The 25,360-nt window shown below is 42.4% G+C and overlaps 1 protein-coding gene across 4 annotated transcripts in view; it reads right to left on the reverse strand.

The window, feature by feature from the left end:
* Positions 1–25,360, reverse strand: part of DAGLA (diacylglycerol lipase alpha) — a 73,520-nt gene that overhangs the window by 19,519 nt on the left and 28,641 nt on the right. For 3 of the 4 annotated variants that reach the window (XR_010389576.1, XM_064513381.1, XM_026109301.2), the window contains exons 2-14: positions 22,950–23,088; positions 22,163–22,374; positions 19,512–19,613; positions 18,773–18,911; positions 15,589–15,676; positions 11,018–11,152; positions 10,271–10,348; positions 8,882–9,006; positions 7,473–7,629; positions 7,063–7,146; positions 6,863–6,940; positions 2,628–2,708; positions 233–375 (exon numbers count right to left, since the gene is read on the reverse strand). Coding sequence is in view for 3 of the 4 variants with exons in the window: in XM_064513381.1 (XP_064369451.1) it covers positions 233–375; positions 2,628–2,708; positions 6,863–6,940; positions 7,063–7,146; positions 7,473–7,629; positions 8,882–9,006; positions 10,271–10,348; positions 11,018–11,152; positions 15,589–15,676; positions 18,773–18,911; positions 19,512–19,613; positions 22,163–22,374; positions 22,950–23,044 (1,517 nt within the window). In the remaining variant the exon portion in view is untranslated. The remainder of the gene's footprint in view (positions 1–232; positions 376–2,627; positions 2,709–6,862; positions 6,941–7,062; positions 7,147–7,472; positions 7,630–8,881; positions 9,007–10,270; positions 10,349–11,017; positions 11,153–15,588; positions 15,677–18,772; positions 18,912–19,511; positions 19,614–22,162; positions 22,375–22,949; positions 23,089–25,360) is intronic. The other variant, XM_064513382.1, reaches the window with a different exon arrangement.

The raw sequence follows: 25,360 nt of genomic DNA on the forward strand, positions 1-25,360 counted from the left end.
CAAACCTGAATATTTGGGAGAGCAGCCATCTGCCATCATAACCTGAACTCCAGACCACAACACAGAACAAAGGCTGCCAACAAACCTCAGCTCCTACAACCTGTCACTCTTTTCCTATATGCTCCTCAAGGCAGAGACTGTCTTTGACTACCCAAGAAAACATCATAAACAGGATCTGATCCTGCTCCAACTACACACCCTCCCTCATCAGATCTCCTGTACCAACACCTACCTCAGCAGCCCACCTGGGGGAGAATATGCAAAGCACTTCAGTGATGGGTACTGTGGACGCAAGAGGAAGGACAGGATGGCAGCTGTGCCAGCCCCTAGAGAATGACCAACCACAATCAGGCCATAGTGTTTTGTCCCTCTGCCCTGAAAACAAAAAAACAAAACAAGAAATTGAGATCAGACTGAAAGGAAACTCCACATCAAACCCCAAAACCGGTCCCTTCCCCCAAGCTGCTGAGTTTTTCCTATACATTAGCACTCCACACTCCCACTAACCAACTTCTCCATCAATGGCAACTAGTGATAGTATGTTAAATTCTGAAATGGGAGCAGAGTTCTGATTTACACTGGCTAGTCTATATCACAGGGGCAGCCCAAGCACATTCAGTTCCTGCTCTGCAATAGCTCCACATGTTCTGAAGGGACACTGGAATTCATTCTCTTCTGGGAGTCTCTCCTACATCTCCATCTGTCAGTGTTTGACCTATTAGGTCTTTCCTGAAAAAAAAAAAAAGGGGGGGGGGGGGAGGAAATATGTGTCCTCAAATTGTTTGGGTTATTTGGGAATTGATATATGCCTTTTGTTCCTCCTCAGATCTGACAGCCTTCTAATAACACCTGAGTCCAGGTTCACAAATCTGAGCTCTCCTTGGTTCTAGAAATGATCTGCTCTCATTAATTTCATTCCTCAAGCATGCTGAAAACCAGAAATCTTAACTTGCAGTCTGAACAGTAATCATCTGAAGTCTAAATGTTCTCCAAAGTCGGCAGAATTACTCAACTAATTCAGGGACATCACTAAACTCTAAAGTTTAGTACTGTTCTTGATATTCAGAGGCTGGAGTATTAGGCATGGCTCAAACCCTAGAAGTTTACTAAAACAATGTTTCAGAAGTCTGATTCTTGTTTCTCTGAGAGATCACGGAGCAGTGCCAGCACCCTGTAGTTTTTCTATAGGGATAGAGAATCTAGCATCATACTCCCAAAGACCTCAGGTCATCACAACGGTGGCCATAATTGAATCTCTGCATAAGATGAGAAATCAAACATAGAACAAAAGACCAAATTACATGAATGAAAGTTCTATCATTGTGTCATTTTTCTTCTCAAGGCATCTTTAAGTCACCATGACGCTTATTACAGTCAGTGAGGTGAACACCACAGGAGAATCACACTTCATAAACCTCATTTGTTATACTTTTTTTCCTGAACATCTGCTGCTAGCAACCGTCAGAAACAAGGTACCAGGCTAGATGAACCTTCAGTATGACCTGGGACAGCATTTATGCCCTGTTCGTTCCACTTCTGCAGCTCTTTCTCAAAGTTGAGTTTCAGATGATATTTCATTTTCTGCATAAAAGCTTGTTTCTCCATGTCCTATTAATTGAGCTCTCTCTCCATCCTTGTGGACCTTGTGATCCAGTTAGTTACACTATTCTACAGCAATTAAAAATTGGACCCACCATATGTAATGCTAGCTAACAGAACACAAAATGATAGCTACTATCACACACAGAAGACAAGCAAAGTATATAGCTATGTCACTATATCCTTGCCAGTCAGGTAGCAGTTGAGCTCTACAGCACATCAGGAAAAATTCCCCATGAGTAACAGCTCACTCAACAAGACCAGTTTTCATTTTCTGGGCAGAGAGGAATAAAGCATCACAAAGAGAAGTCAGATGTCTATGCATCTCTCCATACATCTACCCAACATTACAAGGCAGACACTTTGGTGTTAACTTAAGACACTTAAGTTTCAGGGAGCAATTAAGTCCTTCATCCCCCTTAACCTTTACTCTGTCCCTTCTGTTATTGCTAATTTCCTATAGGCACTGCTCAGGTTAAGGCATTCTTCAGGCATGAGAAAGTGACAGCTGTCTGACAGTGGGGATCCAGTCGGTTCAGAAAAGCCCTCTCCAACCTGGCATAGACTGTACTACTACTGACACACAAGCTAAGGTAAGCTTCTTCAGAACATCTCTCTTGGATTCTCCCATAGCTCTCCATCACAAGAAATACAGACATACAGTCAGCCTGGAATCCCATTACTGTCACCAAAGACAGTCTCTACAGATATGGGATTTTAGTTCCTGTTGATTTTAGTGTTCCCTAAAACACCATTACCACCAGATGGGACTTGTTTTAGCTTTGCCTGAGAACGAACTCAACAGCTACACAGGACTTTTGGGCAGAAGGCTTCAAAATAAAAAAAGCCTTGGAGGAAGAAGTAATTAGTTGCCCCGCTGGCAATCAAGAGAGGTAAGTATTGGAAGGAAGTTTTGAGAAATTAGTACGACGGATTAAGGGACATGGAGATGGAGTTTTAACACCAGTGGTTTAGGGAAGTCTCATCTTTTGTATAGCCTGCAAGGATAAAAGAAAACTAATGCTCACCAGGTCTCGTCCAAATGCTTGAGAAAGCACCATCTCTTGTTCCAATTTCTTCTTGATGTACTCAGCAGATAGCACCATTCCCTGAAGACAGACATGAAGAGAGAGAACAGAATGTGAACAGTTGCATATCAGGCCTAAACTATCAGGCACCGTACTACCTGAATGCTATACTATGCAGGCTCTAGAGTGCCACACAGAATGTGTCAGGGTTGAGCAAGAATACTGACTCCATTCGGCACACATCTTGGCTCACTCATTAGTAGAGCCATGAACTATTTAGGAGTAACAATAATTCTAAAGTTATGACAATACTCAAAGGCTCTACTCCTGGACTCACTGTATAGCCTGAAAAAAAAATCACTTCTTAAACATAAGGTTGTGTATCTGGTAGTTCAGCTCATGCTGAGAGATGCAGTAGAGCAGAGAACTTCGATTTTTAGCAGTGTCAGTGTCTTAACTACAAAACTCTACACTTTCATTTAAATCTGTGAATGAAAACATGAACTAGCCTAACAAGTTCACAGATAAATAATACAAACACCAAGACACTACTGGAGGAAAAAAGTGGCAGAACTATCTGTGTAGGAAGGAGTCACTGGTAACTGGAGAAGGCAGCAGATTAAGTAGATTCAGCTGTCTAAATGTTAGTTGCAAATTACTAGAAGCTTTTCTTTGACAAAAACTAAGAACTGCTAGAAGATGGGAAAGGAACTGATAGTCTGGTTTTAAACATCTATCATCTCTCTGGTGTTTGCTGCATTTGAAGAGTGCTTTTTTCCTCACTCTAAGTACACTAATTACAGATGCAGTTGATCTCTGTTATAAACAAGCAACTAGAATTTGGTCTGTTGCATAAATTCTTGGTTACACCTTTATTATAGTTTAATTCAGTGGTAGGAAAGCCTGAACTGCAAAGCCTGAATAACAGTGACGTAATCCAGGATAAACACGGGTGAACAGAAATCAGTTACTTCCAATTTGCTCAATTCAGACTTCAAACAATTCACACTGCCTGGCTGGCCAAAAAAACAGGGAAGTTTATCTACTCTGCTATTTTCAATTATACCTCTCCAAAAAAACAGTTTAAACACAAAATGAACATTACTGAGCATTGTTTAATCTCAGACATAAAAGGAATTCATGATCCTCACAAAAAGCAAAGAAATGGATGATTTTCAAAGTCTTTGATATCAAACATACCATCAAACCAATCTGACTACTGAAGAAAAACAATAGAACACAGGTGATTTTGCTGAGCCTGTAAATGGGACATTTGTAATGCTATCATCACTATCAAAAAGCAGATGTCATAATATTTTATGTCTGTGCTCAGACCTTTCAGTAGCTAGTCAGCTTCAGCTGCATTTAGAACAGTCTCCATTTCCAACTCTAATAAGAAATGAATGGTAGACTACTTATATAAATTTCTAACATGGATTTAGGATTCTATTTTTGTAAAGCATGACCTAAATCCATGGCGATGTTACTGACGGACTGTTAGTCAGCCTTGTAGCTATACCTTGATAATGATAATACACTATAATATAAACAGTGATTTTCAAATCAAGGAATCAGAGTTTCATCACTGCAAAGTTGCACTTAAAAGAAAAAAAAATCTGGGCTTAATTTTAAAACCTCACATGTAATTGACCAGAGGCATTGGAGATCTATGCAAAGTGAGAAGGAAATATTCTGTATTCCTTTGCAGCTTTAAGGCACAAAACTTCTCTGCAATATTTGAAAAACAAAGCATTCTTTCTGTATAGTATCACTTCAGTTCTCTCTAGCGTGGAATGTCTTCAGGCTTTACTTGCACACAAGTGTGAATACTCCAGAGGGCTCTATTCAGTGGAAATAATAGCAATAACTTTTTTTTATTACTGTTCCATCAAATGGGTGAAAGCTGCTATCACGGCTGAGCTTTCAGAGCACACCCTTTCAGCAGCTACTTGCTGTCACCTTGGCTTGCTCACCACCACAAAATAAGCCTCCATTACATCATCATTTTAGCAGTTTAGTTCTGTACAAGTTCAATAGAATTAAGTATGGACTCAAGCCCTGGACTTATAACTATTTTTAAATTAATTTTGTTATAAAATCAGTAGATTTTTTTTTAAAAACAGTGAGGCTAAGATTTTTTTGTTGTGGTTAATTTTCCCTCCAAATTGTGACAGTCCCCTGTTTTTAGGCATACCAACCTATAAACCCTAGTTACACCCTAAAAACCCTAGTTACACCCATGCTTTATGACCCAAAATAGCTCACAGACCTAATAAATGTTAACTGAGGCCTTAACAGTAACCCAAACACTCAAACATTTTCAGCTGTAGTAGTGGTGGAGTGATAAGTTGCCTCATGTAATGTAAACATCAAAAGTTTTAATTTGTAGAATGTCTGATCAACACCGCAGGAAGCAGAATGACAGGCTGGCTCCACAGGTAGAGTTAACAGGCTATTCCAACTTGCTGGGTATGCAGAACAGAATCAGCATGAAAAATAATAAAAATCAAACAACTTACAGGAAGCTTTCAGATGGCCAAGTACTTTTCTCCCAATTAAATGCAAGTGTTAGCAAAACATTTCATTTATTTTTGTATTAAAATTGACTTATAGACATTAAAAATGCATTAAGATAGACATTTTAAAATTCTATTATCTCCAATCATTAGTTTCCCTCAGGAATCAACAGTACATTATTGTCTAATGATTAATATTGATAATACTTTAAAATAAAGCTATATTTGCATACTAATAACAATAGAAAAAGAAATAATGAAAAGTCCAAATAAAAACTCTGTATAGAACAAAAGGGAACAATCTGATAATGTGTTTCAGATAAATTACTGGCATATGAATACTTCCACTTAAAAAAGATCAAAAGAAAATCTTTAACTTCGGCAAGTATCTATTACTAGCTTTTGTACACATTAAAAATAGAACTGGTTCCCATTACTTTCCTTTGGTTTCTTTTTACCTTTTTTACTTCATACAACTGATTGTGCAAAGGCATTTTGAACTAAAGAAATTAGTTCAAAAACAAATGACATTAGCTTTGACAATTGACACAGTGCTCAAAAAGCATTAAAGGTTTACATATCTAAATATAAATTATGTGATAAAATACTGCCTCATTTATCTATGTTTCCTTACTATGTCCTATTTAACTGCTACATTGACTCATTTTGGGGAAAATATAAAAGAGAAACTAATCATCACAACAGGAGGAACACAACACTGTTTTCAAAAAGGGCCCATTTGGAAGGCTGTCTGAGATCAAAATTCTTCAGGAAAAAGCAGATAGTCTCAGTGGTCACTTTTTTTTCCCCCCTCTCCTAAACAGTAACCACTTCATTATCAGGCCCTTATCCAGCCAAGCATTTGAGTATGTGGTTATTTATCAGCTGCTAATGCTCCACTTTATAAAGCAGAGCATCAAAGCACAGAAGAGGGGGATGGCATTTGGGCAGGGCATCATGAATGGAGCAGGAGCTCCCAGCTCATGGCTCCCACTGAGTTATGAGCTCCATGTCCCGCCCTGAAGGGACCCTGCCCAGATGATCAACAGCATCTTGCTTCCCTGAGAGGCAGCATTTCCCAGCTGCCGCTAAGTTCTTTCTGACACATGCAACCTCCAGTTTCTATTTTTCTTTCCCAATCTGGCACAACATCTTTGAGAGGCTGCCAAACTCCCGATTATCTTAAAACTCAGCACGTGTGTCATTACTTTGCTGGACTGGGGCAAAGGCGAGCTCTATACTAAATTGATTCAGCCCAGTCCCCATCACTAAGACAAACACATAGTATCAGTCTAATTATACAGATGCAAGTCCTGCCAATATCCTTTTATGAGGTTCAATGACTATCCCATTGCAACAGATTTTTCTTAAACACATTGCCATGATTTCATTGCAAATTCTGAAAAAGTCATCAGAAGAAAAACTAATTTCAACACCATAGTAGTTTTGTTCTAGGGCTCTACAAACTCCTTCTGCAGTTCTTTTTTCACTAACTGTCTAGTATGTTTTTTTTTTTTTTAATTACAGACAGTGGTTTTAACTGTTACAATTTAAGGATTTTTTTTTAAATCATATAGCCATTTCACTGCAGTCATGTAACACCCTTCATGAGAGCACCTCAAGCAATTAAGATTGCTAAAGTTTTTGTTTGGTTGGTTGGTTTTTTGTCTATACTTAAAAAAAGTCAAGACATAAGAATAAGAATTGGTTTCTACTTACTTTGTGTCCCAGCCACGTTCCATGGTGACCCTCAACTGGAAGGCGTTCTGCATCCCCAGTTAGGTCAGTCAAGGCATCCTGGAAGAAAGAATTTACCATGTTTTAGACAACAAGTCAAACACCAAGAGCAAGTCAGGAAGGTCTCAGATTAAGATTGCTAAGGGCCCAGGGTATTTCAGGCCACTACACAGTGCACCTACTTTTGGAGACAGAGTTCCTCGGATACTGATGACCACCTTCTTCTTATCATGGTCCACAGCAACATAGAAAGGAGTTTCATAAACCTGGAAAAGATCCACCGCTGTAACACACTGGTGAGGCATTACAGCTTACTTATTATTCTACTCAAGGAAAAGCAGGCAGAGCAGCATGATGGACTATGCCTTAAAGAGAAAGACTGCACTGAATGAGTTCTGATTTTTGGCAGTAGCAAATACTTCTGTCCAAATGGCAGAATTTCTTGGCAGAGAGACTAGAGAAAGGGCTCTAGGGTCAGGAGTAGGCTTAGGATACCTTCTTTGTACCACTACACCTGAAAGCACACAGGCCCAGTAACGAGGGGCCATAGGAGCATGCCCCAAATATGAAAGGGCTTGCAGACTCTCCTCACCGCATCATGACAAGAAGTGTAAACAATGTCCACTGAGGTCATATTCTCATCCAAGAAGTGCCGCCGGATGGCAATGGCATTGCAGCCACAGCAGTTATCCTCCTCAATGGTGACACCAGGTGCATAGCGGGGACGCGAAGGACAGAGACAGCAACATCTGCAGAAGTAAAAAGAAAACTGCATTGTGGAAAAGAGAGGAATGTGGAAGACTGTGGCTTTAGAGCGGAACGCTCAGAGATAGGAAGGGGAAAGGAGGAGATCCTGCATGCCACACACGGGCCTTATCTCAACACACAAAGTGATTTCCCTCACTTGTAGGTGTTCTTGCACAAAGCAGGACACAAAACTTGTTTCAGCATCAAAAAAAAAAAAGGCACTGGGATGGGCTGTAGTTTTCCTTCAGAGCACCAGAGAGAGCTACAGTGCAACAAATCTCTGAAGAATCACTGCATGATGGGGTTGGGATCTCTCCTTAGGGGATGGTGCTATGCTTAATAGTACAGTCCTAAATTGCTTCAATACACAAAGCAGCTAGCATTTACTGAGCTCTACATCTATTTTTTAGCATTATTTATGACAAAACAGTTCTAGAATCATCCCAGAACCCCAAAGGAAGCTTAGATTTTCTTTCCTTTTCGTTTCCCTCATGAGACACTTCATACATAAAAGCATCTCAAAAGGTAAGGTAATATATTCTTCTTACTATACAAGCAACTTCTGTGCTGAATCTAATTGTAAAAAGTTCAACTGCAAACAATCTGGTGACAGAATTATGACAGCTGGAGGACATTTAAAACGACAGTGCAAGCCTAAACTGAACTATGGTATTGCTACCATAAGGTGAGCAATATATAGCATGGCAGAAAAACCCCAATCAGTCAGAGACAACACAGCACAAACTGCAGCCAAGTCTTGCTGACACTCTAATAAAGACCCAAATGTCAACTCCCTGCCTATCTGGGCTTGCTGATAAATCTGATTACTGAGCACCAAGCAGCTACTTTGACTCAATGTGAATATAGTCTTATGCCAGATGAGTTTTCTCTGCTGGCTGTTCAAACTGGTGCGCTAAAGATCATGCCAGTCCTGTGCAAAGCTGACAGAGCATAAGATGGCCTGGTTTATTTAACAGGGTAAGCAGATAAGCAACTGTAAGAAAGAAGGACTGAGGAAAAAGACATGGGAGTAGGAAAGGCTTGGAAAGTGACTGAGCAAGAGAGACGGAAAGAAAGAATGAGAAAGGAAAAGGAGAAAGAAAGGAAAAAAGAGGAGAAAAGGAGAAAAATAGAAGAGGGATGAAAAGAGAGCAACCTGATAAAGGACAGTAGAATTCTAAAGCAGGGGAAGAACAGAAGGGAAAAGGGAAAAAGTAAGTGAAGGCAGAGCAAATAGACAGGACAGCCACTCACGAGCAGGATCTGGCCAGGCGACAGAGTCCACATGTGGGCTTCCTCATCAGGTACATGGGCCAGCCATAGGCAGCCAGGGCAAACAGCATGTAGTAACACACCTCTTTATATCGCTGCATCTCTTGCTGAAAGAGACAAGAGACTCACTAAAGGCCTGATACTCTTTTAGACGGTGAATTTTTCTACTGTTTCCCTTTTCCCATCACAGTTAGAGAAGTGCACCCTTTTTTCTGAAAGTCATCCTTCTCTCTCGCCACCACCAGAACAACAAACACTAACTGCACTTCCAGGTGATGACTGGAGAGCAAGCTGGTTACATTGAGTTAGATCCTCCCCCTCCTAAGAACAGCTGTGCCAAATTTTGTGAGTGGAGGGGCCAAACTTAACAAAGCTAGAAAATAGTTACAGAGACATTCTCCTTTGTATATCAAAAAGCGTTCTGCAAGGGAAAGCCATGCCCTATGGGTTTTGTTCTACACTACCCTAGCTGAGGAGCGGAGAAACTACTTTAAGTCTCAAGAAGATGAACTCCCTAAATATACTGCTCCCACATAGCTGCAGGCCCTAAGATGCCCAGAGAGAAGACTGTAAAGCTACTAAGCAGTCTGGGACCATATGCCTCAGTGCTGTCTTCTATAAGCCATGTTGGTATCTCTCCCCACACACACCTATTCAGAATGAGAGACAGTCTGAACACAAGCAGAATGTTAGCATTAAATGCAGCACAGTAGAGCACAGCCAGAAGCAGGTTAATCACAGAATCACCTCAGATCAAAGATGCCTGGATTTGGTCAACCTCTCTCTTGCAACACTTATCATCTAATCAAGGGGGATGAAAACAAATTTGCCCAATGAAGGGCTGCAATGACAACATGGAACCAGGAGAAAAGCCAGGCTTGATTTACACAGAACAGAACAGACCACAGCCATTTTCATTTTCAGAACTGCTGAGAGAATTGGTGCCAGGGAGGAAGGTTCCATCGCACTCCAGGCAGCTCCCTGCTCTAATCAAGATGGAGCCCAGAATGTCAGGTTTCGTGAGCCCTGCTGGTGGTACCTCCATGTGGAGCTCTGCACGATACTGCTGGCTGCAGCGCTGAACTCATACCTCTGGCTTTGCAGAAACCTCACACTACCTTTACCCTTCTGAGTGGAAATACTACTACCTCCCTCAAAGTGGAGGACAGAGACAAATAATGCTTCAAAAGTGCTCTAAAGTCCAAAAAAGCCTCCGGGATAGCTAGTATTGTTATAATAATCTTTCATTTCTTTAAATATTACAGAAGGAGGCAGGGGCAGAGAGGAAGAAAAGAGAAAACACTGACAAAAAGATGACAGGCTACATTGGGAAGCATGGTGAGTTTGCAAGATCACAGCCCAGTGACTTACCGCATTTTTCAGGTCCAGATACTTTGTGTTCCTCGTCACTGGCATCCCAGACAGAAAAGCTAAAATGTCATTGTTTGCCTGTAAGTCACAAACATACATGAAAATTCTTCTCCATGCCACCAAGACACAAAATCTATGCCTGAGAAACAGAAAGCGCTATATAACCCAGGACAAGATAGCTTGCAAGTGTCTTGAACTGTTTCCTGATCTGGTTCAGATTTCTACCTCACCTGATCACTGGCATCTGAACCCCACCTCTGAATATAACCTTTTCTACTGGCTTGGCAATCTGCAAATCTCAATGCCAGTAATTGCTCGGAAATTTAGGTATTTTTCCCTAAAATTCTTCCTGCAGTTTCGTCCAGATGATGGAGTCATCTTTACATAGCTAGAAGGGGGAGGAGTAATCTCTCCATTCACTTTCAGGTAACTGCCCCCTTCTTTAAGGCTGTTGCCCATTTGGGGTCAAGAACACAATCCATATGCATCACGTGCCTAGAAAAGAGGACAGGTTTCAAGACTGACTCAGTGTCAGCTGGACCCTTTGCAAGTCTCAGAAAAGCTGCTAAAAAAGTTAGTATTTTTATTTCACAGCTTAGTGACTGGCAATAGCCCATCACACGAAAGAAACAAGGTGGGCAGAGACGTGTAGTTCTCACCATGAGTCACAGAAGAGTAGCAGGTAAGTCAGAGGCCAAATGAGATACCCACTGCCTCGGTGCAAAGTGATGCACCCCCTCCACCCACCTCATCCAGCACAGCATTGCGTTTTGCTCGCTGCCGTTGACGCAGAAGAACCAGGCCTGCAATGATGTCAGATGGGACGATGTCAAGGTCTCGGAAAAACTCAGCAAAAAGGTAGGCGATTTCAGAGTAGGCGTCCTGCAAAATCCAGTGAGATAAGGGTTTAGGAGGAGGAGTTCGGTTGTGGGAAGCCTCAAAACAGGACACAGAATGAGAGTCAGTGCAGCAGTGATGGCCTCATTTCTGTAGCTCTGTCTCCAAAACATCCAAGAGATTCCTTCAGGGAACACCATTTCTGGTCTAATCATATTAATATATCTTATTTTATATAGTCACACTCAGAGGCCTCAGCTGAGACTCAACTTTTACTATGCTGGGTGTTTCTGCATGGACAAGCAGACAAACACTACATCAAAATAGAGAAGACAGACAAAAGGAACTATTTTCATCTCCATATTGCAAATAAGAGGGATTAAACAGAGAACTGAACACAAATCCCAATCCAGTGTCATCTCAGAGTCCTCCTTCCTCCTCAAAAGCAATTTCATTTGAACAAAGGCTATTCAGAAAAAAAAAAGCACATAGTCTGTCCTATTTAACAACCTCTTTAATTCTGCAACTCAGTCCTGGGATCATTTTCCTCATACTTAAGCCAGATCTCACTGTCCCAGGTACATGACAGAGAAAGTGGTGGCTGTTTGAAGACTGTCACAGGATAGTCGCTGTAGCTGTTTATTGTTCACCATCATCCTGTTTGCTACATGGCTTCAAAGAGTTAATTACCAGAGACAGCTGTTACATGTGGCAGTTCTTGATACCGAATAAATTGACAGAGTTATCAAGTTTTTCCAAGTTTATCTTGGACCATGCCCAGCCTCATCCAGATGCAAGCAAAAGGGCCTGAAGAGAAAAACTTGGAAAAGGGGATCTCTGAGCCATTAAATGCAGAGTTCCCAGCAGAGAAGGTAACCAGTCCAAAAAAAAAAGACAACACTGCAGAGGGACAGAAATGGAAGTGACCTGAGAAAAGATGAACACAAAGGCTGTAAAGCAGAGTGATAAACTGAAAGCAGATTTTGAGGAGAAATGTTATTTTCCATTTGGCTCTGTCCTACAAAAAAGCATAAGACCTGAAATGAGAATGGTTTGGAAGGATGGAGACTGAATAGACTATGAGACAAAGCATGTGGTCACTGCTTGGACCAGCAAGCTTAAGGACAAGGGTGACCCAGAGGTTGGACCAACAAAAAGCGGGACTGAGCAAGTGCTGTAATACACAAATGGTCAGTATTTTGACTGCTGCCATTACCCATCCTTTCCTCCAAAGGTTTGTCACAGCCCTATCCTGATCTTTCAGCTCCTGTTTTCATAGCATCCTTTACTCAGCACCTTAAGTCACAAATGTGATTGTACGTGTGACTGGAATCTGTCTGGACAAACTCTGGGCTGTGCACTAGAAGAAAGGTCTTTAGGACAGGATATCTCTATCTCTCTGCTTTGACAGACTTTCAAGAAAGTAAATTTATTCTTTCCCTAGAAGAGTCCTGGAGGAAATGAGCTACATTCTTCTATCTGACAAAATCCTGCAGTGCAAGATTATTTCCTACCATTTTTCACTTGTCTACAGTAGCAAACAGAATCATCATTAAGAATGTGGCTTCAGGTGCCAACACTGCAGGTTTCCATACCATCTATACCTTTGAAGAGCAAATTGACTGGCATCAGCCTCTTCTACAACATTACAACTGCACTATCCTCAAAGTACTGACCCCATAAATTCTAGCACAGTTTCTTGAACATGCAGGAAATGCAGAAGGGCTCAAAGTAAAAGATGACAAACTCCTGTAAACCCAGAGTAATGACACCACTTAATAGTCTGATCAAAGTGAAGGCCAGAAAGTTCAATGTGTATTTCTTGCTCAGAAGGAAGAGTTTTGCTACAAACTCTGGAGGCTCTGGGGCCCGGCAGAACCTGTGTGGACACAGCACTGTGTAGGTCACTCCAAATGCGTAACAGCAGATTCTTGCCCTGATGCCATGTCCACTCTGCAGAATTCTATTTGCCAACCAAAGGAATGATCATCCTCTGCTAGAACATTTTTTTCCATGAAGCCTGGGAGAGGCAGCAATGGATTCATTTCTAATCCATTACATATGCATTCATTCCACACACTGCCATGCTAGGACACACACAGTTAGACTGTTTTCTCACAGAAAAGAGCCTGGAAATTGCTCAAGCTGAATGTAAAAGGGAAATTCTATAGCACATTGAACTTGGAGATTCTGGTATCTGCTTTCATCCTGAACTAGGGAAGAAAGAAGGAAAAAGAAAAAAAAGGGAGAAACAGACACTCACGGCAGAATGTAAAATTTGTTTTAAATAAATAAAAAGCTTAACACAAAGTGAAATATTGTGCATTCCTGAATGAAATAATTTGAAGGTTGTTCAGAAACTGGGCAACACTGGTGCCCCTCAGGACTTACCTTAGAGGTGCCCCTGTTCTCCTTTCAGGGCTCCTGAGCCAGGCTACAGTGCCCATGCTGCCCCCTCAGGACAGACCTCTTTGCGTACATGGGCAAGGCTACCTGGTTGCGTGGTCAGAGAGAAGGGAAGCCGGGCACCTGGAAAGCACCTCTTCGGTGAGGCAGCACAGGCAAGCAGAGGAACAGAAAATAACCACCAAGGGAATATTGCTGCTTGAACTGCCATTGCACAAAGCATGTTTCGCTTCAGTTTTCCAGGTGGGTTTTCCCAACCAGCTCTAGCAGATGACCTGTGAAAGCTAGCAGTCCTGGGCTATTACTTCGCAGCGGGACAACAGGTTGGGGCTGGGAAATTCCCTGGGAACATGGTGGCATTTCATCCAGTTCTCCAGGAGCATGTGATCAGGAGGACCAGCTTGCCAGCACGTGTTGCTGGATTTCTACAAAAGGACTATGATGACTCCTGCAGCCATTCGCACTTTGGGAACTGCATCCTGAGGATAACTACACAATACTGGCCAACAGTTCCTTTTATTCTTGCCTTCTATGATAAACACAAATGTTCAGGTAGGCTTCACCTGAATCTCCATCATTTTACACAGCTCTTCATTCTTTTACACCTTTCACTGTTGAGATTAAAATCCCAGTCGCATTTCTCTTCCTATACAACTTCACATCCCTTCCATCTGCTCCTTTTTCTGCTGCATCTTTAAGGAGACCAAACATCACACTATATTTAGTGAGGACATATCACTGATGTGGTCAGTCCCTTAGTGTTTTCCATATCATTTTCTTTGCCCTTCTACTGAAGCTCTTAAGGTTCTTTGGTCACTGTTGTGCACAGATGTCTTTTTTGAGGTGTCCTTGATAACTCCTAGCTCTTTTCCTGAGAGGTTGCAACTAATTCGGAACCCATCACTGCATGCAAGTAATTTAAACTGTTTCTTCAGATGTGCATCACCTCATCCTTCTGTATTATGACTTTCGTCTATCATTGGTAACAATTCCCTGATTCTGCCTGGTCCTTCAGGAGTTCTCAAATACTCATAATTCTGACCAACCTAAATATTACTGAGTCATCAGCAAAATTTGCCACCTTATTATTCACTTCTCCAGCAGGTTATTAGGAGTCCTGTTGAACATCACCCTAAGGTACAAACCTGCTCCCACTGCCTTCGATACGAATGTACCGCTAACGTTTGTGGAAGCAAAATCAAGCCCCTTAGCCTGCTCTGTTGGATAGATATGTGCGTGGCAAAACCCTGACTGTAGCACATGAAAATTCCAAAGCAACAATCTTCATTTGAATCTATGGATTAAGTAGCAGTTTTGGCCTATTAACAGTCTAGAAGCATTCTTTTGCCTATTCTGACACATTTATATTTTCCTGCTTTTCCTCGGAGACTGACACAAACAATAGGAAAAACTACTTAAGCAAACTATCTGATAAAGGAGAAACTGTGAAGCTGACCACAAAAGGTGCTGTCAGATGCTGAGTCTAAACATGGTTTAACAAAACAAACAAACAAACTTAAACATTCACTGCAGCAGCAAGGTAAAAAACAGCTTCAGGGGAAGTAAGAGCTTAAAACTGAAAGCACTGCTTTTCAGGGCTATTAACATTCGCTTCATAAAGAGTGCTGTAATATTCAAAATCAAAAGGTTAACACTGTCCATTTTCAAAAGACAGCTGTGCTCTCCAGGATGTTACATCTGTATCTAGAGGGGAACACTGGCTTGTATTTAGACATGGAACATCTGATCCAGGTGCCTTTCTACACAAATGCAATTTTTCTGCCAGACTACTCTGGCTAGGAGGGAAAATGAATAAGCATACAGCAAAACCTCAAGGCTGTTCCTTCTGAAAGTACTCAGTAAGTACTGAAAGTACTTGCTGCTTCTTGGAGGATATTTCCAGTTCCTGCACACACTACTGTTAAGGCTCACTGGTGCACCCAAATCTCAAACAACATCCACACACATCCAGGCTTGACAGTGGGAATCCCGCACTGCTACGCTCTGCTGAGTTCCATGTATCATCAGCCATACACAGAGCTTGCTCTCTGATAGGAAAGATCCTTGGTACCTACCGACTGGGAGTCTTTTGTCCGTGTGCAGCAAAGAAAAACTTTGAGTCGGCGTGTCCAGCTGCTGGCTTGCCCTTCTTCCAGGCGATGCCTGCAATAAAGAAATAAAGGGTAGGTATGCCCACAGAGTCAGGCAGGAGAACATGACTGCACATGAACAACAGTAGGATCCAATATATATACTATGCAGCCTATTCTCTGTCAGCAGTAGCACGCATACTAAACCATATTCTTATTTATGCTGGTCTAGGAGAGTCAAGGAGATTTCACATAGACAAGAACCCAGCTCCTGTTACAGGGAAATGAGGTCATTAATGATCTAGCTGTTCTGGCCAGGACAAAGCTTCAGTATTTATATACATGCTGTCCTGCCTGAATGGGCTACTGCTGTTTTATGATCTACTGGAAACAGGATGGCCAAGAGCACCTGGCCCTCCAGATGGAAGGAGAGTCTACTGGTAACTTGGCAGCTGCATCATGTGCTAGGATTTACTGCCACTATCAGTAAGAGAACTTACTTCTGGAGGAGAGGGGGGCCACAAAAGACTCTGAGCGCTTACTGTTAGAGCAAGACAAATTTTTCTAAGAAATAGCTTATTTAGCAAAACACGTAACAATTTGCATTCTTCATTCAAGTATGATGCATAATTCTAATCAAAAAAGGAAAAGCAAAAAATTCTCTTTAAATTTAAAAAAGGTTAAAAAATCCTGAATACAACAGGTTTAGTTTAACCCATATTTAGTTTATATGACATTTCAATTTCAGCTTCAAAATTAGCTAACTGAACAACCTTATTTAAAATGAACAATAGGTGAGTTCACGCCACTGTTGTGAGCTTGTCCTTGTTACTACACTTGCAGGGTAACATTGCCTTATTTTTGACTGGTATACCTGCAACCCACAGCTCCTCTAATGCAGGGTCTTCTTTTTAATGTCAATACAGACTAATTTAACATGGTTCAGACTGATCAAAAAAACCACTTCCATTTTCTGTCAGATGATCACATCAGGAAAAGTCCAAGAGCAGAGAGTGGGAAGAAAAACATGCTGATAAAGGAGTATTTACCTGCAATGGAAGGTCAAGATTCTTCTGGGCAAGCCAACTGTTCACATCTGAACATTTTAAAACAACAACTATCCATGACCTCCAAGTAAGATTCAAAAAGTGGAACACGAATATGGCTGTCCTAAGAGCTGGCAATGATCAGTTTGCTCCACAAACGCCAAAGAACTCAGGCAGCAGTGCTAAGAACTGCACAACTTCACCACGGAGACTGAGAAAGCAAGTGTGCTCTGAGCTATTTTCACTCTAACTTTTCCCAAATACTTCTTTTTTTTCTTAACACTGAAATTCCACATGTTTAATATGGGCCTTAAAGCAACTCTCTTAGAAAAGTATCAGCAAAATAAGCTGAGCCTTTTGTTCTGTTTATTTTTTTAGTCCTGCAAGAACATAAAAAGCCCACACGCATCAAGATGCCACTAGTAAAGGAAAACTACTGCATAAGACTCCAATAGCTACAAAAGAGTATCACAGAAAGGAAGCCACCAAAATTACGTATCTTCTTAATGCAACAAACAAGGCAAGTTCTTTCATGAGTTAAGACAGAGGAAATACAGCTCAGATTTTAAGTGTAATACAAAGTCAGGTTGTTGCTATACATCAAAAAGCATGTATCACTTTGAACTGAGGGATATCAATAGGAATGGCTGGCCCTCAGCATCTCGCAGGATCATGCTCCAGAAACAGGTGGAGAATTTCAAAATATTCCCTTTGGAAATGATTGGTACTGAATACACAGTAACATTTTATGTTTCCATTTCACATAATACCCCACAGCATTTTGGTTATTAACATCTGTTAACACTCCACTTCTAGAGTGGAAATCTGCAAACAGCAGGCACAAGCTCATTGAAATGCTACAGGCCTGGAGGAAAAATCTGGTCAGGACCAAAGGGTCAAATACCTACAGTAAGTTTTCTGGGATCTCAAAAATTTGCACAGAGGAGATGACTTGCTTTTGTTTTGTTTTACTTTTTAAGTTCACAGACAAAAAGAACTTTGCAACCTGCGGCACTCAGTTTCCTCTAAGAAAAATAATGGATCAAGTCAAACGGCTCTGATTTAACAGGGGGTCCTAGATCCACAGTATCTTAGCACAGCATCTTCATTCAGAGTTGCCTGGGAATGTCCTGATTACAATGCAACAGTTGCACACCTTAGGCTAACAGGGCGCTAATCCCAAACATTCAAGACTAGCGTTAGTGCCGTATTCAGAAGGTAAGGAAGACGGTCTTACCACATTGCAAGAAGAAACAGGTTCCCTCAAACATATCTGTACTTGCTGCATTGTCCCCAGAAAAGTCTGAAGAATTTTCTCTCACAAAGACAACCTGAAGGATCCCATTTCAAGACACTGGACTATGAAACACCCCTTGAATATATGTTCCCAAAGAGAAATGCATGATTTCCAAAGTATTTTTAAATAGTCTCATTTCTTCATTCAAAACCTAATGCCCTCAGTCCTACAAAGCCACATTCTTTGCTGACAGCTACATATGTCAAGACTGTATAAGAAAACAAAGCCTGTTTGTGTTGCCCCAGTACTGGGGGGGGGGTGAAACCTTCTGAAAAATGCCTTGCTTGGTGAAAAAAAAAAAGCTTTCATATCCCCATCTGCGTAGCTCACCAAGACACGATCAATTCTTAATTAAAACAGCTAACTGCCAACACAGAAGAAACTGCTTCTTAGCCAACACCATGTATAAGACATCTCAGGCCAGAAGGTCATATTTTGAAGAAGATGAAAATAAAGAAAGAAAGAGGCTTTGGAAAAAGATGCTACCTTGACCTAAGTTAAGTCTAAGTACTGCCTCACTTTTAATAGGCAAAACACAATGCCACAGGGTGGACAAACAAGCTGTTGTGATCAGTACTGTGGTACGAAGGGCTTATAAGGATTTACAAATCCACTGACTAACATACAGTCCAGCCAGATCTCATGTTGCTTTGCCTCCTTTGAATACAGATGCCCACACACAGCACCCAACCGTCTGAACTGCATTCTTCCAAACCCTCAACAGCAAAGGGAAGCAGTGCTTGAAACTGAATGCTCCCAGAAGTAAGGCAGGAAGAATGACAAGGACTGAAGAAAGCAGGGTGCCCTTCCAGAAATGCTGCTTTACCGCAGGTTGTATGTCCTCAGATTGCGCTGTCTCCGCTTTGTGGCACGCAGCTTGACAAAGGTCCGCCCTGTTGGGTCAAAGACGCACAGGACAGTGATGCAGACGCTCAGGATAACAACCCAGTTGCACACTACCATTCCTGTAAAGAAAGAAGAGAAGTCAGGTGCTCTGCTCTTAAGACTTGGCAGTGCCATTTCCTGTTCTTCTCAACGCACAGCACACCCACCTCTCCAGTGCTGCAGGGCAGAGGAAGTTACCCCAAATACTCCTGCAGCCAGCTGTAGCAAAAGAAATTCCTCTAGAAAAGCTTCTGATCACAGCTAGGTTTTCCAGCTGTTTCAGGAGATTACCCATGCAGAAGATCATAAAGGGTTCGTTGAGTATCTAGGGGGACTGCAACACTAGCACCAGGCACCCCCAGGAGACTGACTGAGATTCAAAAGGAATTCCAGGAATACAGTAAAGCCATTGTGAACTAAAGGGGAACCAGGCCTTTCAGATTCACCGGACAGACCCTTCCATGGGAACATGGATTCTTGTCTCATTGTAGACAGCACAAAAAAAATGAATAGAATGATTGTTCTGAGCAGTAACATCTCAAGATAACAAGCATCCCATCTACAGCTACAATCCACTTCCAACAGTCAATCCCCATATGCATGAATGGATTGGCTCTCCAGGACAAGAGGATGTCTCTGCATACACAGGAATGCACACACACCACATTCCAAATACATACCTAAAGTGACACTCTTCGCAGTGATATCATTGCATGAAGTGTAGTACTGTGTTAGCCAAATGATGCCCACAATAGCATACACAAACTCGATCACCAAGATAGCTGAAACAAAAGGAACACAATGGATAGTAGCAGCATCTCACTCACAATTAACTTCCTATCCCCATCTTCTGTAGAGGATACGCAAGAATGCTGTGCGGAGTGCTAACAGTTGGCAACTAAATACTTCCTGTGACAGGTTCTTTACTCTAGCAGGACAGTTGCACAGAATTAGTTACTGCAGAACTGGGCCCCAGTGCTTTGGAGGGTAATCCTCAAGAAAATGAGCCCCCCGCCTCCACCAAAGCTAATGGCTCCTTCACACTCACTACTCCTAAGCAATGCAAGCACCACACACCTACAGAGCCGCAAGTGTCCTAGGCTGCATCAGAGGCATGAATCAGGTAGCCATATCTTCCACCCACTACAGTGGAAAGACTTCCCTACATACGAAGAAGCACCATGTAACAGTATCTAGGTCTTAACCACCTCCAACAACTGGCCTGATTCAAAACAAGAGATGAAATTATAGGAGGTAGTGTGTATTCAGGATTAAATCCGCTTACTACACTTCGCAAATTTTCACAGCACCTCCATCCTTCGCAATCCTTACAGCAATAGCTCCTGGGACACAGTCCTCAAGGACACATTTATTGGCTCCTCAGTTCTCCATGTTAGCCTGATAATGAACAAGAAATTGAGAGTTGACTGTGACTCACTGGAAAAAAGAAGTTTGGAAACACTGCTTTAAAGTGCTCATCTTCACACTTCCCCAACGCATTACAAGACCAAAGTATGGATGGGATATAAGTTACGGAGAAGGTAATTAGCTCACTTAGTAATAGCTAGCAAGTCTCTGGTGGAACTGACAACTGAATCTAATTTCCAGCCTAGCAGATCCTAACCATCCATCTTCCCATCTATTCAATTCAGTATGTTGGCACGGTTTATCCTTGCACAGGCACCTTACTGTGGACTCTCAACATCTTGGAAAGACCAGTTCGAGCAATGACATAGCAAACACAGTTTTCAACAGCTGTGGGCAAGGAATCAGGGCTGAACTTGATTCCTTACCAGTGCAGCCTATGTTTTTAAGTTGCACTAGGCCTTGTCTGCCTTGGCTTGTCTCCCCTCTGAGATTACCTACTGCAGGACAGAAGCAGCAGTAGCACAGACAAGACCTTCCTCAGTTCGTAATGGAAAGACTTCCCTAGATTTGTATGCACTACACAGCATATGCTTAAAATGGGACAGTCACGTGGACCTTGTCTGCACTAAGGTCACGCTCCTACATCCATCATAAAAGAACTGATAAAACCATTGCAGCCAAAAAGAAAAATACACACACACACAAAATAAGTATATATAAGACCCAAGATACAGTGTAAATACAGACCCTGAACACAGGTATAGTTTAAGGCAGACAAGGATGACACCTGGGTAGGAAAGTGGCTCTCTTTGGATTCTCTCTCCTTCCCTTGCCCCCATTTGGTCTGGTTTTAACACTGTGTTACTCAAACTGTCAGGCTCTACACGCTTCCCTAGGGAGACTCCAGTATAAGAGAGAGAGCGTGAGAGAGAAAGAGAGATTTGTTTGCTTTTCATGTTAATGATTGCACCTAGCACTCAAAGGCCGAAATGTCTCTCAGACAGAGCTTTCAAGCAAGGGTATCCAGATTTTAATAAATTCTGCATGAAAACAATACAGCAAAAACAGAATAGGCCATGAGATGCTTTGTTTGGAAGGGGCTTGACTCTGTCTCTGTAAAATTTTCTCTTCAGACTCTTCCAAAAAAAACAAAAAACCAAAAAAACCCACCTCACTCAGGACAGAAAAGTCTGATCATGTTTCTGTACCTGGAAGAAGGGAAAGAGAGGAGGGGAGAACAGCTAAAAGGGAAACCATGTATGAGAAAAAGGAAAAATCCTTTTTCTAATCTAGTTCTTGAAAGTTCAAGGTGGGTGAGTGAGACAGGAACTGTTTCTGGGGGGACAAAACAAATGCCTAGGAGAGAAGATGCAACAAGTGAGCAGGTGGTACCCCTATGTATCTCACAGTGCCTGGAGGTAGAGTATCAAAGTGCAGGCTGGTGGATGAAGAGATGCATCACAAGTGTAAGTCAAGAGGTCAAGTATATGTCTCAAGGTAGGTGGGTGCAGACTTAAATATACATGTGACAGGTGAGGACATGCACATGCCTCAATGTGGGAACAGCCATGATTTACACAGGGATATGCCTGTATCACAGGAAATCTTGTGGAAAGAGGTGGGGGAGAGGTATATAGATACATCTCACCGTGGGAGAAGATCTCTGTTGCAAGGCAGAAGGGGAGCATATTTTGTTAGAGGAAAGTGATGTACCTGCATCACAATGAGGGTGACAAGTTAAAGGTTTGCTAGGAAGATATTTGGGGCATTGCATGAGAGTCTTACAGCAATGACAGGGTGCAGTATACATGATGTATTCAGATGCATATCACATACAAGTGGCCATCTGGATGTCTTTCAGGAGCTGTGCGTTTGTCAGGGTGTAGGGAGAGAAGTCTTCTGCAATAGCAGATGGTAGTGTGGAGGCTGAGTCATTAGGAGGCCTCAGGCCGCTGCCTCTTACCTAGTCTGACATAGAGCACATACTGCATCGAGTCCCGGGGCTCTGTGTACAGGATACTGCCTCGCATGCTGAGCCAGATGATTGCCACCTCTGCGATCATACAGCTGAGCAGGATGCCCAGGTAGCCTCTGCCGTGGTCCACCAGGTTAAGCGAGCAGGTCTCGTTGGGGTTGTACACCAGCCCAAAGAGCACCACAGAGAGGATCACAAACCTGCCAGTCACAAACCAGCTTGTTACCAACAGCAAGCCAAACAAAGCTGCATGTAACATCCCATGCCTACTCTCCTCACAACACTACTGAAGATCCTCAGCATCCCATGCATTTCCTGATAGCTAACTCAGCTGCTTACAGTCTATATTAATTTGTTCTGGAACTCTCCTCCTCACAAGCCATGTAGAGGCCTTGCTGCCCTAGTCAGAAAAATGTGATGATCTTTGTCGAGCCATGTTATTCCATGGGATCTGCTACTCCAATCATTTTCCCTGAGCACCTGTACAGAAACACAGCCCCAAATTACAGTGGACAACCCTGGACAGCACAGGAGGATTCAAGGAACTCTAGTCAGACTCACTCTCTGACACCGGAACTAGAACTTAAAATAGCACAGATCCAAAGAATCAAAAGCTGGGAATACACTGGTATCTGTCAGAAACGCCTCATACGAGCCCTCCAGCTGCATGTATAAGCACAGGAAGAATTACAGCTGCAAGAAACAGGAGTACCAAAAAGAATTCATGAAACGATTCAAAGCATTATTCTCTTTAGCACCTGCTCTTCTCACTTACCAGGTGGTATGAAGGAGGAAAAGGAAGACGGCTGGCAAAACGAGGTCATCGCTGCCTACAGACCAGCGACGGCGGAACACTACAATCCCTGGCATGGCTAGTGGGTCTGAGGAGGTTCAGCAGGCACGACACTCACCTCCTGGAAAAGAAACAACAGAATCAGAGATGCCACTGATCTCTCTCCCCCCACAACAAGATAGCCATCCACAGCCACAACCACATGCCAGCAGAAGGACCACAACCTGAAAGCTATCATATTTTATGCCACGGATGGCAGAGCCTTCCTCGAGCACCAGGGGGCATAGTATGCTCAAGAAGGAGAGAGCAAAAGAGCTTAAGGAGTTAAAAGTTTAAAGAGTGGGTATTAGGTGAAACAGGTGTGTAACTCACACTGAACATAATTAACACTCACCCAGCTCCACTTCACAAGCTGACTTGGAATCCTGTTAGTAACCAGCCAGTGTTGAGTGCTTTTGACAGGTTATACCAGCCTGAACTCTGTACAAACTCCTATTACCACATTCTCCCACACGTGCACCTGCTGCCAGCCTCTTCTCTTGCTGCCCAATAGAGCCTTCTCTCACTTGGCCAGGTATACCAAAATACTCATTAGCATCCTAAAGCCTGCCACAACACTTCTGTGCTGACCTGCACCCTCCTGTGCTACCACAAAGCACGGAACACCACACATTGGCCCCTGCTCCTCGTTCTGAGCCACCACCTAGAGAGTGCCAAGAAGTGGAACACCCACCGAGTTCTCCCAATCACCTCAGTCCCAAATTACTGCATTTCTTCCTATTCCAGCCTCCCCATCCTTCATGTTCACATACTTCTGCCAGGGTACTCCAGTCATCACTTGCACCAACCACGCCATTCCCAAGCTGCATCTCTGAAGTAATAACTACTTTTCATCCTGATCTGGTAATTTGCTGTTAAGTTCACAGAGGCAAAAATGAAAACATCCACATTTGTTACTTGTGATGTAATCAGGATTTCCATCAACATTTCAGAGGGGATGTCATCTGCTGTACCTCATGAACCATATAGAAACAACGGTAACTTGCATATTATGTACTAAATTCTAGTGCTCTGGGTAACAAAGTGGGAAGAGTGATATGATCACATTTAAACTAATTTGTGCCTTCAAAGTCACATAAGTGTTGGTTTTATGACAGATCACATAGACTGTATCACAGCACAAAACAGCTGCAGTAACAGAAGCTGCCCCATCCCACCCAAACCTGTTCACCAGTTAGATATGGTTATCCCAACAAGCTACCTACTGTGCAGAACATCAGAGAACATGCGAGTGTCTCTCCTCCTATACTGACACCCAGCTGAGCCCTAGCCCAAGTGGACTAGATCTCCCTATATATTTCAGCCACGAAGTACTGAATAATTGCAGAAATCTTTCACACTTTTCAGGAGACTCCACAGTTAATACCCTAACATGCTTCCAATCTGTTACTCACTTCAGTAAAGGAAACACTATACTCCACAAACAAAGCAAAATGTGAAACTGCAACAGCATTTAGATTCACATTTCCTTAGCACACAATAATCGGAGCATTCAGTACATTGCAGCTTTACCTTCAAACTGCTCTCTCCTCTGGCCATCTGGCAATTACTGTTTGCCTTGCCATGAATAACCCGACTGCCTATCATGTACCACCTGTATGGCAGCACTTGTGTCTTGAATACTGCTAATCCTCAGTACAGGCGGACATGCTTTTCAGCATACTCATTTACTCTGCTTCTGGCCACTGCAGCACCTCTCAGTCTACCCTAAATCTCAGTGCACAATTCCCACCACCCCTTGGCTCATGGCTGAATCCCACCAGTGCACTTTCCACAACTCTCCTACCTCTAGAAATGCAAGCAGTTGTGCTCTGTATGCTTTTACCACCTTCCACCAGATCAAGAAGCAGGGTATCTGCAAGAAGAGTGAACATCTAAAGTAAATTCCTTATCTAGAGCAACAGATGGGCACAGAGCAGAATAGCCTGTCATTCACTGTCAGACATGAGAAATACTCATGGTGGGACTGTCACTCCTAGCCATCTTCTTACCAGGCTCCCAGTACACCACAGAAAGAGTACTAATTTTCTAGGATCATCAATGCAAAATGTAAACCAAGATGTCTGGGGCCTTGACCCCAGTTTGGAAACAAGAAAAATGATAGAAGCCCTATGACTATAAACCACTACCCCTACCCTCCCCCCATCTCCCACCCCCACCAAAAAAAAGTGAATGCTCTTAGTGTGAGGACTCTTTAGCTTCATCCCAGGGTACAAGATCTCAACAGTTATGTTTTAAGCAGCATGAAGACAGGATCTAATAAAGGAACAGGGAGAAAAAGTGCAAGATCAGAGTACAAACAGCCCTGAGACCACTGACCCTAGTTTCGCAAC

This window comes from Dromaius novaehollandiae, chromosome 5, assembly GCF_036370855.1.
Source record: "Dromaius novaehollandiae isolate bDroNov1 chromosome 5, bDroNov1.hap1, whole genome shotgun sequence".
Lineage (NCBI taxonomy): Eukaryota > Metazoa > Chordata > Aves > Casuariiformes > Dromaiidae > Dromaius > Dromaius novaehollandiae.